The 15,151-nt window shown below is 33.3% G+C and overlaps 1 protein-coding gene across 1 annotated transcript; it reads right to left on the minus strand.

Moving 5' to 3' along the window:
- Positions 1–1,448: 1,448 nt before the first annotated feature.
- arhgap19 (Rho GTPase activating protein 19) lies at positions 1,449–14,657 on the minus strand. The gene is made up of 11 exons (XM_049472493.1): positions 14,580–14,657; positions 13,158–13,408; positions 12,551–12,631; positions 11,589–11,798; positions 10,102–10,328; positions 9,631–9,717; positions 8,422–8,487; positions 7,954–8,139; positions 6,790–6,882; positions 6,606–6,674; positions 1,449–6,040 (listed from the first exon to the last, which is right to left on the minus strand). Exons 1-11 carry the CDS (start codon positions 14,621–14,623, stop codon positions 5,975–5,977), a joined length of 1,380 nt encoding a protein of 459 aa, XP_049328450.1. The 5' UTR covers positions 14,624–14,657; the 3' UTR covers positions 1,449–5,974.
- Between the last annotated feature and the right edge of the window lie 494 nt (positions 14,658–15,151).

Here is a 15,151-nt window from a genome sequence, read left to right on the forward strand (position 1 = left end):
TAAAAAAGGTGTTTTTACCTCAGCATCTTCATTCCCTCAGCACTAAAACAAGCTTTACAGATTAAAAAGTGGATGAAATTTGAAGCTGGTGCTGAAAAAAGCTTAAATGATCTAAAAAAAAAAAGAGTCTTAATTGAGTTAAAAATATAAACAGAGGTCAGTTAAAACCTTATATGACCTTGAGTGTAGCTCCACCTGCCGTCTGGGAGGGGCATTGCAGCACTGGTACTTTTAACTGGGTTTCTAACTAGTTGGTGTCAATCAATTAACAAAATTTATATAATAATCGATTAATCACAACAATATTCTGTGATTAACTGCGATTAATTGCCCTTGTTCTTTTTAAGACGCTTCAAGTTTTTATAGTGGATATTCATTTTAAATGTAAATAAAAGAAAGAATGTATGAAATGAAAAATAGGATTATATTTATATTAGTGGTGTTCATTAAAATACCAGCATAAATTTGATAAATGAAACTTTTTTACTTGTTTTATAAACATCTTTTAAGATTTTAATGATTTCTGAATTAGAACTTAATTTGCTGAGTATAAAAGAGCGTTTTCACACCTGTAGATCTGGATCAATTGATGAGTTTGTTTATTTGGAGCTTTTCTTTCTCTGTTTGGTTTGTTTTCACACAGGCAAAAAACATAAATGCACTAAATTGTGCGCACCAATAAACAGAGCTCATAACCAAATACGTTTTAACCAATAAACTTCCAAGTTTTATTTTTTTATGACTTTTCCATGCCTTTAAGGCAAATTTTCATGTCTGTAAAATTTTTAAAACATCAGTACAGACACGGACAATAAAACCAAAAACTAAATCTAAAACTATAATTAAAATTGATTATAGTAGGTATAATTTTCCCTGGTGAAAAACAAACATGCTTAATTGTACATATTGAGAAACGCTTAAGTATGCTGTAAATATACTAACAGATTTATGTACTTACTAAAAATATATTAAAAGCACATTAATATTATGCTTTAATCAAGTGTTTGAAAGTAAAACTTGATCATATTTTTTAAAAGGAACAATATAGTGTATTTAAAATAAATTGACTACTATGAAGTACACTTTTAGTTTAATGTAATTCAGTATACTTTTAAAATACTGATTTCCAAATATACTTTTTGTATATTTTTGTACATATATTTTAAAAATTTTTGAAAAGTAAATTAGATTGATACTACATTGGTATATATATATATATATATATATATATATATATTTAGGTGTTACAATACATTCTACTTAAATCTTATTGTAAAGCACTTTGCATTGCCTCATTTTAATTATTTGGCTTTTGATCCAAATTAAGATTTTGTCTTCCTTTTTTAAAATGTGTTTTCTTAATTACTTCCACAGTTTTATTTTTATTTTGTCTTATTTAAGTTACCTCGCCTTAATTTTTTGGCTCAACAAACAAAAAAAATACCAGATTTTTTGAATAATCTTGATTTAATGTCATAAATTGACAGAAGCATCTTTACAATGTGGATCCCGCCAACTGGATCAAACAGCAGGAACTGATCTTAATTAAACCAGGACATAATGCCAGCAGAGTAACAGTGATCTCCATCCATCCATCCATTCATCCAAGTGTAACCAGCTGGAATAGATGAAAAAATAACATGCAAAACAGTCTATACGACAAAAAATCCACTAGAAACAAAAAAAACAATAGAAACTAAAAACAGAAAAATGCTAATTTTTTCACCTTTTCTTTAAACCTATTGCAGAACTATACTTTCCATTTGTTGGTCACTATAGTCCTGTAGAAAAACTCCAGTGTTAAATGGACTTACAGCACTTTTAGCTGATGCTAGTGAAAGGGGCATAAAGTTATCCATGCAAAGAAATCACTTTTTTTACACCATTAACAACAAACTAAAAGTACTGTATTTTTTGCACAAAATTCTTTAATTTTCCCAAAAATTATCAGTGTATGAATTCTATCAGTCAGGTATTAAGGAGCAGTAAAGTCACTTCACTGAAGTACAGAGTTATACAGGAGTTACAGTAAAGTTTCTCCAGCACCAAGACTGGAGCAGCATTAGCATTAGCTGCTAACCACAGCGCTAATATTCAGCTAAAAATGCTGTATTTGGGAATTTTTTGGGATGAATGGAGTTGGAGGCTATTTAACAAAAGTTTGTACTTGTTATTATAATTAACTATAACAAACATATTTCACACTGGAGTTCCCCTTTAATATCCCAGTTTTAGGAACCCGGACCAAAAAAAAAAAAAAAAAGTTAAAGAAAATCGGAATGTAAACATGTAAGTAAAAAAAATAAAAATAAAATCACAGTTAACAAACGATCACACAGATGAAAAATGGTACTAAAAAAAGATAAAAAGATAAAAAAAATTCAAAGAGATGATATACATATATTTATATATATTAAAAAAAAGAAAAAAAAGTCTAAAGACATCAAGGCTCAAGCTTTTTCACATTTTACAGAAAAACAGAAACATGTTAGTAAAAATGCCCGATAAACAAAAATAAAAAATAAACTGGTAAAAAAATGTAACAAATGCAAATAAAAAAGAAATAAAAAAATCCCAAGTCACATTTTCTTAATCTCTTGTACACTAAAAATATATACAAAGAAATTAAGATTTTTACACTCATAAAACCCAAACTGTACAAAATGAAATAAAACCAAAAACTAAATAATTCATCAAATTTACACTATTAAGGCCCGTAATTTCTCCCTAATTTTATAAAATGCAAAATTCCGTACAAAAAATTATATTGGCTTTGCTTTGGAACAATAGAAGAAGGTGGAAACACAGAAAAACACTGACATGCCAAAAGTCATGGGACAGCAGATTTATCGTAATTTTTTCGTAAAATGTTGCATATCAGGGTATAGCTTAGGAACACATCTGTATATATAAGTCGTGAGGTGATATCTTGTAAGTAAGTATTAAGAATACGTAATGCATAGTAGAAAGCTATTAATACTAATCACAGTGGATGAGATGGGTGAGTGTTAATGATGGTGTCCGGCGACTTCTGGCTAGAATTGTCCGTGCCAACAGAAACGAAACTCTAAAATCACTTTTAAAATCAATTCTATAGACACTGCACTCATATCCCACAGGTTAATTTGGTGTTCTTTAGCTTCAAATACATGTGCCAAAAGTCATGGGACAGCACTATGCAGTAAATTGACGATTGCTGACTAGGGAATTCCTACACCTGTAGAAGTAAAGTTGTGAGGTGCTATCTTGTTAGTGAACATTGAAAGCAGTGGGTTAGTAAGTGGTGTGGCAAAAGTCATGGGATGCTAGACAAAGGATACTAGAAATATCCCTAGGAATTTGGCATATCAGTGTACACGTTCTATTATATAAGCCAAACAGTTTACACAATAAAATGGGAAAATAATTAAGTTAATTCAAGTTAATTAGCACCAAATTTTAAACTCATTCACATGCAAATGTATCATACACACTTTTCTTTAAAGCAGAGTTCTTCAAATCCAGTCCTGAGGGAGGAACAACACCTGGTTTAACTGGAATCAGCTGAATTTGGTTAATTACTGGGTGTTTTTAACCCTCAGGACTGGAAACTATGATCTTCTGCTTTACAGATTCCACCATTGTTAAGATCCCTCATTAGCATAAACCAGTTTACCAACATCAGACCTTCTAAATACTTCCAGACCCCGTTCACACCTGCTATTAACATCCTAGCGTCCTGGATTATCTGATTTTAAGTGTCTGATTATAAGCACAGGTGTAGAACAGGTGTTAATTTTAAGTCGTAGTCCAATCACTAAAATCTAATCCCATTCCGTCCACCCTCCGGAGGAGTTAGCTGAGCCAAAATATAGCTGGAGCAAATTCCAAACTAGCTGCATCATCTGAATTTGAACCGAGGACTTAATCCAAAGATGCCAAATTATTTTAGAAAACATTTAAAATTAGATAAAAACTCGAATTTTAGCCATCGTTTCTCTCTCAGGTCGCTAGGATGTTAAAACCACATGTTCCCTCATTCCCGTACAACAGTTTCCTCAACATCAGACTTTCAAAAAATACTCTCAAAAACTCAAGAACTCACCTTTTAGCTCATCCAAACTAGACTGTTCACACCTTAAAGGCAAATTCCACAGATTTTCTACATTTCTGCATAATTATAAAATAAAAATAAATAGTTGTAGGACTTGAACTCTCACTCAGAGTGAGTTTTATTTTTTGTACGGAGCTAAAAAAGCTGATTTAAACACCTGAATATGCATTTTATATATCTGACTTTTAATAATCTTGTAAAATTTAGTGGCGAAATTCATATATTTAAATGTTCTTAAGGTTTTTAACACAAACAAAAAAGCATTGTTAAAAAAAATATATATATATATATATATTGATTAAAAATTGTTTTAAAAGTCAGGTAAAATGAGTTCAAGGTTTGAGTCAGCTTTAAAGCTCCATCTGTTATTTTTGTGAAACTTAGCGAGATGTTTACAGTGCTGGTGAATAGAACATGAATAATTGAAGAGTTTAACTCCTTTAAAAGCTCCATATTGAGGGAAGGCATTAAACTAACTGACTTAAACTGAAAAATAAATATACAGCTCTGGGAAAAATTACAAGTTTCTTTGATTTTAGCAAATTGAAAACCTCTGGAATATAATCAAGAGGAAGATGGATGATCACAAACCATCAAACCACCAAACTGAACTGCTTGAATTTTTACACCAGGAGTAAAGCAGCATAAAGTTATCCAAAAGCAGTGTGTAAGACTGGTGGAGGAGGAGAACATGATGCCAAGATGCATGAAAAAAAAACTGTGATTAAAAACCAGGGTTATTCCACCAAATATTGATTATTTCTGAACTCTTAAAACTTTATAAATATGAACTTGTTTTCTTTGCATTATTTGAGGTCTGAAAGCTCTGCATCTTTTTTGTTATTTCAGTCATTTCTCATTTTCTGTAAATAAATGCTCTAAATGAGAATATTTTTATTTGGAATTTGGGAGAAATGTTGTCTGTAGTTTATAGAATAAAACAACAATGTTCATTTTACTCAAACATAAACCTATAAATAGCAAAATCAGAGAGAAACTGGAAAATTAAAAAAAAAAAAAAATCCAGAGCTGTATATACTACATACCAAATACATTTGCTTTTTTTATAGGTTTTCATGAGTTGTGTTTTTGCGTTTTTAGGAAGGATACATCAGCTGCGTCCTCAAAATTAAGATTTTGAGATGATTTCGGTTTCGGTTTAAAAAAAGTTCTAAAAATCACATATCATTAAAAAGGTGGAGGGATACACAGGCAATATGCAGGGTGTAGTGTTGCAAAAAAATCAAATAGGTTCACTGCAAAAATTAGTATAGTAAATAAAACAGCTATATTCATTTGGTTTGGTATATCGTAATGCTTCTATTTCTTATCACCACCACTGTAAAAATCAACCAAAACAATAATAATAAAAAAAAAAAAGTCAATAAAAGTTTTAATAAAATGAACCATTTTACATTTGATGCAGAAATTCCTTTTGGGGAGAAAAATAAAATCTAAAAAAGAACAAAAATAAATAAAAACAAAAATATTTGTTTTATATAAATATACCACAGTTTAGCTTCCCGACAATAATCAGTGTCTGTTTTAAAGTCACAGAATACAGATTATACTGTAAATAATCTGCTTTAAACTCCTCCTTTAAAGTCCAGCTCAATCCTCCACACGTGCAAATCCCATCTATACCTTTTTATATTTTATTTTTTTTCTTTTAATACCTTTTTTTAATTAATGCTTTGTTCAGGGTGCAACAGACATTTTTATAACTTAAAATCCTGTAGAAATCTTCACTAAAATTAAACATTTTAATGGTTCGGGTTAAAATCACACTGGCTCGACTTTGTTATCGGACTGTAAATTATATTATTAGCCAATTATATTATTATCTATCTGATCTAAATGGATTAAAGGTTAAATAAATAGTTATGGTAAGCTTAAACTGGACTGCTGGGCCGGAGAGAGGGGGGTCCGTTTGATAGACGAGGCGCTCTGGAGGGAGAAAAACAAATTATTAAACAAATTATTAATAAATTATTTAAAAAAAATACAGAATTATGAAGTAAATCTGTAACAATAAGCAGTAAAATACAGTGTTTAGAGAAAGCAATATAAAATAAATAAACCTTTATTTTATTCTCAAAATATTACGACTTTTCCCCAAGAAACATTATAAAAGAACTTTTGTTCCTGCAAAAAGTCAAACTTTTTTTAAAAAATGTTTTTTTTAAAGTGGTCCTAAAACACCATTGAAGTTTTATTTTTTCTTTCTCCTAAACAAATGAAATAATCATAAAAAAAAAAAACTCAGATTATATTTGTCTGATAAAGTTTGTTTGATAATCTTAAAGATTATAATAATAAAATAGATAAAATGTAAAAGTAAACAGGAGCTTGTGAATCACTTTAAACTGTGCTGTTTATTTATAAATAAAAAAACTGAAGTTGTTATAAAATAGCAAAAAATCGTAATTGTTATTGATAAGAATTAGAATCACTCATATATTTGAAGAATATCAAGATATATATATTTTTTTACAATAATATTTAAACTCACGCTTCCTTTTGTCGCCTCTTTGGTTTGAGACGTTCCCGTTACTGTGAGCTGACTCCCCAAAACTTTCTTCTGTTGAAATAATAATAATTATTAATAATAAAACACTAAAAAACACTAATAAACTACAAATTATAGAAACAAATGAGAGAAAGAATTAACACAATAAAATTTAATTAAATCAAACCTTTATAAGTCCTCCTAAAGACCGAGAGCGCCCGTGTTTGGTATTTGAAGGAGGTCTGGTGTTTTCCCGAACAGGAGTTCCCTGCTTGTTGAACTAAAATAAATCAATCAATAAATCAATAAATCAGAAGAAATAAAGCAATCAAACATAATAAAACAATCCTCTACCATCATGGTACTGTATTTTTCGCACTATAAAAAATGCACTTAAAATCCTTTAATTTTCCAAAAATCATGAGTTTTATAATCCGGTGCTCCTTCTGTATGAATTCTACAGCGGTAAAAACACTCCACTGAAGTACAGAGTTATACAGGAGTATCAGTGAAGTGAAGCAGTATTAGCATTAGCCGCTAACCACGCAAAACGCTAACTCTTTCACTGTTCAGAGGTGAGTATTATTGGCCTATAGCCTCCTGCTAACCCCGGCTAGCACTGCTGGAGCAGCATTAGCATTAGCTGCTAAATGCGCAAAGTGCTAGCTCTTTAGCTGTTCAGACTATTTAAAGGACCTGCAGGAACCCTGTATAATCAAAATTAGAACGCTTCACAAATAAACAGTTCTGGTGGAAACAGGAGAGTTGAGGTGCACATTGAATTCTGCGTGATTTGATCAGCCGTGGTTTTATGTTATTTGGATACAATCCGGGTTAGCACCCGAACATCCCTTTCAGACAGCTTCCTCTTACAGCGTCCACAGTTAATCCTGTTGGATGTGGTTGGTGCTTCTTGGTGGTATGCTGATGTTACCCTGGATACCGTGGCTCTTGATGCATCACAAAGACTTGCTGTCTTGGTCACAGATGCTCCAGCAAGACGTGCACCAACAATTTGTCCTCTTTTGAATTCTGGTATGTCCCCCATAATGTTGTGTTCATTGTAATATTTAGAGCAGAACTGTGCTCTTACCCTGCTAACTGAACCTTCACACTCTGCTCTTACTGGTGCAATGTGCAATTAATGAAGATTGAACACCAGGCTGCTCCAATTTAGCCATGAAACCTAAAATCCCACACTAAAATGATGACAGGTGTTTCAGTTTCATTCTCCAACCCCTGTATATAGTCTATAGTAAAATTGTGATTAATACATGTTGAAAATCGCCCAGCACTAGTGTAAAGTTCATAAAGTCTAAAAGTCTGGTTATAGGGGGTAAAGTGAAGATACCTGTCGAATGAGCTTCTTCTTCTTGGCGGATTCGGGCATGTTGGTGACGTGGTTGAAGAGATCACGGAGAGCATCCTGAGTGTGATGCTGCTGCTGCTGCTGTCCTCCACCGTCGTGCTCATCACTGCTCCTCTTCGAGGGGAGGCGTGTCCTGCTGACCGTCCCGGAGCACAGCTCCATATCGTCCTGCTCAAACACAGCAGATCTGATCAGGATTCAGATCCTGATACACCCGTCTACAGACCATCAACCACAAACAGCCACGATAAAAGGATAAAAATATCATTTATATGCAAAATAACTGTCAGAATTATAATATATTCATTAGCCAAGGAACAGAAAAGAGCTTTTCATTAACTTTATATGTAAAAGAACAGAAACGATGAAAAGAAGAAGCAGCAGAACAGAGAGTTCAGAGCGAGAGACGAGGCGACAGTTCATTATTTAATCTCACAGAACAATCGGAACCTTGGACTGAGGAGTTCTGGATCCGGTGAAGAGCATCCGTGCGTGATCTTTGATGTACGACGGCGCCTTAAGAAGAGATAATAAATAATAATACCGTCATTAGGAAGAACCTTCAGAAGACAAACAAGAACTTTATATAAAGTAAAGAAAATATAATAAAATAAAAAGTTGTAGCACAAAGAGTCACAAAGTTTACTAAAACAGTAGAGCTGAGAACTGGCAGGAACTTGACGATACAATGTGAACAGTGATGATTAAAAGTTTGTGAACCTTTTTATATATAGTTGCTAAGTACAGTTTTTTCTCAATATAAGATGCACTTAAAATCCTTTAATTTTCCCCAAAATCATCATCAGAGCTGCTTATAATCCGGTGCTCCTCATGTATGAATTCTATCAGTCAGGTATTAAGGAGCAGTAAAGACACTCCACTGAAGTACAGAGTTATACAGGAGATTCAGTTTAGTTCTCCAGCTAACAGGTAGCCGCTAATGCTAATGCTCCAGCCTTAGTGCTGGAGAAATTTGGGAATCTAAGCTTAAAACTATAAATATACAGAAGCGCTTTACTCACCCAAATAAACAGTTTTCAAGAGAGAAATCTGTGTATATTTACATGCAGCACTCGATTAACTTTAAAAAATACTTTTTTTGTTACAGTTTTGTTTACTTAGCTTAACTTTACTTAACTTAGTTAGTACTTTATGACATCGCTGACTCTGTGCCAACTCACGTCTGATTGATCATCCCATTGATCGAAAACAACTGACTCTAATTTCACCTTCAAACTAACTGCATTAATATTAAACTGCTTAAAAACATGTATAATTTTTATCCAAACAGAACAGAGCGCAACACATAAAACATAGCATTGCGATACAAAATTTAGACGACTTAGTAGTGTTACTACTACTACCACTACTACTACTATTATTATTATTATTACTACTTCTGACATGCCAAAAGTCATGGGACAGAAGTATGCAAACTGATCACGAAACATAACCAAAGCGAGGGAATATTTGCAAAAACCCATAAAGTTGATCTGTTTGAACATTAAATATCTTGTCTTTGTAGTAAATTAAATTAAATATAGGTTAAAAATTATATGCAAATCATTGTATTCTGTTTTTTTATCTATAATCTTACACAACATCCCTACTTCCAATAAATCAAAATTATAATTTAAAAGCATAAATAAAAGATCTTACCCGAAATAATTTCTGCGAGTGTTTGATGAGAAATGAAATTCCGCTGTTGAGTTTATGCAGATTATCCTGCAGATCGCTGGCTGTGACCTGTGAACAGATACAGATATGAAAAATCATAACAAATAAATAAAATTAATAAAAAGCGTCTCTTGGGTGACATCCTGCAACAACAATCCATTTAAAATTCCAATAAAACAACTGTTTTCTATGACTGGAAAACAAACAGACAGTAGGTATAGATTCCTCCCTCAGAAGAAGTCTGCTGACTAATCCTGCTGTCTGAGCTTCTCAACCAGCAGATCAAAAAGGAAACGTATTTTAAATGACTAAAAAATTTGTAAGCATAAAAAAGTTCATTACTCTAAGCTATTGACTTATTATTTTTGAGAGTTTTAAACTTTTGTCTTAACATTACAATAATATCGTTTATCGCAATTATCTCTCAGACAATATATCGTCCGCACCACTTACATTTTTGGGCCATATGATGTGGGGAGCGAACATGATGGCCAGGTTGTGGGCGGACATCTTGTTTTTGTCCTGTTTCTTGGCGGTTTGGTACAGAAGGTCCAGCAGGAGTTTCAGGAGGCTGCGATTGGCTGAAGGAAGCAGCATGAAGAGAAGCTGCAGGGCTTCAATCTGACGCTCTTTATGAGGAACAGACGTTTTATTGCCTTTTTCATCAAACAGAGTCATCTCTGAAATATAAAACACGATAGAGGGACGTTAATAATGTTTTACACAGACTTTATTCATTTTTATTTAATATATATTTCCTATTTTTAGCTCTAAATGCTCTGATGTTCTAAAAAAATTTGTTCTAAAGCCAGATAGAACATGATAAAAACAACCTTTAAGTATTAGATTTTCAAAACAATCAGAAAAATTACTGTTAAATCTAGGCCTGTTACAAAAATTACAATATCTGTGTCGACTTTGTTTATTTTATTTATATTTAATTTCTTCAGAATATTTAAAAATGATGATTACATTACAATTTGTGAATGTATGAATATTCGTGGCATTTAGGGAGTAATTTCTTTATTATGTTATTTTATTACAGCGATATTAATAATTACATAATCTTTCATTTTAATAAAATAAAAGTAATAAAGTAAAAAAAAACTTAATAGACTTAACTACATAGAATTTATATATAGTTAAAAAATAATTAATTATTAAAAAATTGAATACTCAAAATTTCCTGGAAAATGTAAAAATAAATTGGATACTCTAAATTGCATAGAAAAAAAACTTTAATTTCCCTAGAAAAATATTTAAATATTAGGTACTCTAAATTGCCCAGATAATAAAAAAAAAACTTTAAAAAAGCCCATAAACGTAAAATAGTGGATACCCTAAATTTCCCCCCAAAAAAGATACTTGAATTGGCCTAGAAAAATATTTTAAAAATTGGATACACTATATTTCGTAGAAAATTAACAAAAATGGGATACTCTAAATTTCTCAGAAAAAATTAAAGAAAAAAAAAAACAAGTGATATTTAAAATTGCTCAGAAAATTTTAAAAAGTTGGATATTTTAACTGCCCAGAAAATATAAAACATTTGATACCCTTAAATTGCCTGGAGAATAAAAAAATAGGATACTCCCTATGCACAGAAAAATATTTAAAAATGGGATTGTCTAGAAAAACATTGACGCTTTAAATTACTTTAAATTACCCAAAAAATGTTAAAAATAATTGGAGATGTTAAACATGAATACCCTAAATTGCCTGGGGGAAAAACATTGGGTAACTAAATTGTCCTGGTTGTGAATGTGGTGTGTTGATGTGCTGGATGCAGTTCTCCAGGTGTACGGTTGTTTCCGGTTGAGAGTATGCTGTATTTGATTGGCTGCTGCTTCTCATTGGTATGTGTGTTGATGAGTGCTGAGTGTAAGTGTTTGGGATTTCATTCATTCATTGGGCGTGAGTATTCGGGGGGGGGGGTGTACCGGCTATTTTGAGGTGAGCGTGGTAATGGCGGTGAGTCAGCAGCGGCTCCGGCAGCTCCCCGAGGAAGGTCTTGAGGAGCGTGGCCACATCGTGGGGGTGGTAGTCCCCCGTCTCCAGGTCTATATCGGCCCCGGCGTTCAGCATCTCCCGCAGGGCCTGCTGTCTGATGCTGTTCCCGGGAACTCGGAACAGCCCCTCCACATGCAGGTCTGAAACACAGCCGCCGGCAAAGTGCTTTACCATCAATTATTCACCATCCGGCCCCCGCCCACCTCCCTCCCCATGACATCATCCATCCCAGAATACACCATGAGCTCATCCTCCACAACCTGCCGCCTCAGGTCAGGAGCCCGGAGGAGACGGTGGAGGAGAACCCCCTCAGACCAGACCGAGAGGAACCACGCTGAGGTACCGAATTCAGCAGGAAGAGCGCCCCCTCTCGGAGCTTATTTCTAAATAAAGTTAAAGTGCTTTTATCAAAAAGATGGTGCATAAGCGCTGCTGAGAGGGTGCTTTTCATGGTGGGGGTGCTGAATCTGGCAACATTACAGGTAGATACTCTCACTAATCACTGACTTTATTAATGTTTATTTGGGTTTAGTATTCTAATGTTATATAGAGTTAATTACAGGTAGATGCTTTCAATGATCACTGACCTTATATGACATTAGAAAAAGCCCAAATAAACATTTTATTAATGTCATATAAAGTCAGTGAGAGTCAGTGAGAGTGTCTACCTGTAATTCTAATTAACTCTATATAACATTAGAATACTAAACCCAAATAAACAATAATAAAATCAGTCTATTTTACACTGGAATAAAACAGACAGTACTTTGCGTTTATAATGTTATTCTAATGTCCTGTAGAGTTAACTACAGGTAAGCACTTTCTTTTTTTAAGCGTTTTTGCACATTTTTTGTTTAGTACAGTTCTCAATAATAAAAACTTGAATACTTACTTTTACCCAGGTACTCTATTAGCTGGTAGATTTGTGCGATGCCCTCCTCAGTTAAAGGTGCTCCAAAAACCACTCCTTTCTCTAAAAAACAAAAATACAGCAGCCTGAATTAATATTTAATATCGGTTCACTGATACAAACTTAATATTTCAGGATTGTTTCACTGCACGGCTAAAAATAATAATCTAAGCTTATGATAAAAGAACTGTGTGTGCTTCTTCTAGAGACGCATTTATTTCTTTTTTTCTGAAGATGATGTTTCCCCACCGTTCATCCACTTTTTAAAAATGCGTTAGACTATTTTTACCCTGATTCTCCTTAAATGTTTCTCTGCTGGATGCATGAAGATGATTTGACTCTTCTAAAACAGATGAACATCTTTTCCACATGGTGGTTAAACTAATGAGAAGCTACTCCCTGCATCAGCGAGGGTTAAAAACTTGTTAAAATCTGAAAACTGAAAAATGTAATTTTGTGAACTGTCACTGTCATACCGAGACATTTTCCAGTCTGTACTTTTTCAGTACTCTACAGTACTGATACACTTTCCGGTCTGTACTTTTTCGGTACTGAATTTCGATGCCCTGGCCGTGAGGTGTGGCGTTACCTTTGCGTTTGAGGAAGTTGGGGAGGCGCAGGAAGCCGGTGGAGGCGGGAAGCTTGAGTTCGGACTCGCCCTGCAGCTGGGAGAACTCGGCGCCGGGCAGGTCCATCAGCCGGGTCACGTTACTCAGCAGAAGCTCCGTAAAAACATGAGGCTTCTCATGCCTCAACTTCTCCACGAAGAAGTCCGGGTTAAAAATCACAGGCTGGTTCTGAGGCATCTCCTGACTTATCACTATATTACATACTGTCCCTCTGAGAACCAGGAGAACAAAACAGAGCAAAAAATATATAAAATTAATAAAAAATTTATGTTCACTTTTCTTAAGAATTAAAAGTGCATACTCTTTAACTGAATTAACTGTAAGAGTGTAAATGCCTTTTTCATGCTATTATACTTTGATTCCAGACCAGCCATTGGTCAATTTGGGTTTAATATAGGGATGCACAAATATATTTATAATACGTTTTTTTTGTTTGCATTTTATATTTTATACATTTTTAACTTACGTACTTATTTTTTTTACTTATTATTTCTATATGTCAAAGTAACAAATGTAATATCAGACTTGTTTGTATTTCCAATACATTATTATGCACTATAATTAATAAAAAACAACTTTTAACACCTAAAAAGGCAGAATGCCTCAAATAAGCCAGTCACTAGAACTTATCTACTGTTAACTAACTAACAAAGCACAGGGTTATATTGTGTTGTGATAATACCTACTGCCTGTGTTATTGTTAGATTCTCTTAAAAGTAGGTTTTTAGCCCATATACACCCACAATTCGAAGTGTACATATGTAGACTGAGACTGAGTTTAAAACTACATTTAAAACATTATAAATTACTTAAACCTAAACAAAAAATACTTTTATTCTGCAAAAAAGCAGAATGACAACTGTTAGATAAAGCTAACAAAGCTCATGCTTGTGTTGTGTTGTGATAATGCCCTAGACAATACACAGAAACACTGAAAAACAACTAAATTAAGCAGGTTTAGCAAGATAACTGTCTGCTATTGTTAGATTCTCTTTAAAAATATCTCTTTAAAAAATTCACTTTTATCCTAAAAATAAAAGGTTTTAGTAGGGTTTTAGCTACCATTCATTAACATTTCGAACTGTACAGATGTAGACTGAGTTTCGTACTACATTTAAAACATTATAAATAACTTTAACCTAAATAAAAATGACTTTTATTGTGTAAAAAGTATATAAAGTATATAATAAGTTAAAAGTCAGTAACGGTTAACAGCGATAGTAAGAAAGCGCAGTCTACGCCTCCGGCTTCATTCTCGGTTATTTCCGCGCTTTAAACAGATAAAACACTTTTAATAAATATGTTTAATTTAGTATTTGAGTCTGCATGATGTTTTTAATGTTAAATAAATCAATAAAAGCCGATTAAAAGCAGTTTTTTACCGTCTGTTTTGCTTGTTTTCCTCGCACTCTTTCTCCGCCGCCATACTCCGTTTGAATTCTCCACTCCAGCCTCTTCCCTCCCCGCCCGCTCATTCTAATTGGTCGATACAGTAAGAAGGGGCGTGGCTTGCGGTGGGAAATCCCGATCCAGAGAGTTTGAAAATCTGCCACGGTTTTTTAATACAACCGCGTTTCAAAGCTACCGTTTGGCGCAGAAAACCGGAGCTGGTTATGCGGTTGGAGTAAAATCCCGGACTGGATTTTTTATACTACGGATAAAACTGTGCCCTAAAGTACATAACATTAAAAATAAATAAAAATAAATAAAAATTTTCTTAAATCCATAGATTTTAAAGTAGTTATTGCTTCCCATAATATGTATTAGCACATTAAGAGGCAAGAAATTCAAGTAATTAACTGAGAAAACGATTCAACAATATAAAACATATTTTAATTTGTTTAACACTAAATCATTTCATATGTTTTTCTTTATAGTTTGGATGAGTTTAGTTTAAAACAATGAAAAAACCTGTGCACCTTCATTGTCCACCAATAGGGATCGTCCTCTACTC

The sequence above is a fragment of the Astyanax mexicanus genome, chromosome 25, assembly GCF_023375975.1.
Source record: "Astyanax mexicanus isolate ESR-SI-001 chromosome 25, AstMex3_surface, whole genome shotgun sequence".
NCBI classification, from domain to species: domain Eukaryota; kingdom Metazoa; phylum Chordata; class Actinopteri; order Characiformes; family Acestrorhamphidae; genus Astyanax; species Astyanax mexicanus.

Coding starts and splice junctions, on each gene's coding strand:
- arhgap19 (XM_049472493.1), bottom strand. CDS start 14,623: ATGGCGGCGGAGAAAGAGTGCGAGGAAAACAAGCAAAACAGACG. Junction 12,632..13,157: donor CAACTTCCTCAAACGCAAAG/GTAACGCCACAC, acceptor TTTGTTTTTTAG/AGAAAGGAGTGGTTTTTGGA. Junction 11,799..12,550: donor AATAGAGTACCTGGGTAAAA/GTAAGTATTCAA, acceptor GCTGTGTTTCAG/ACCTGCATGTGGAGGGGCTG.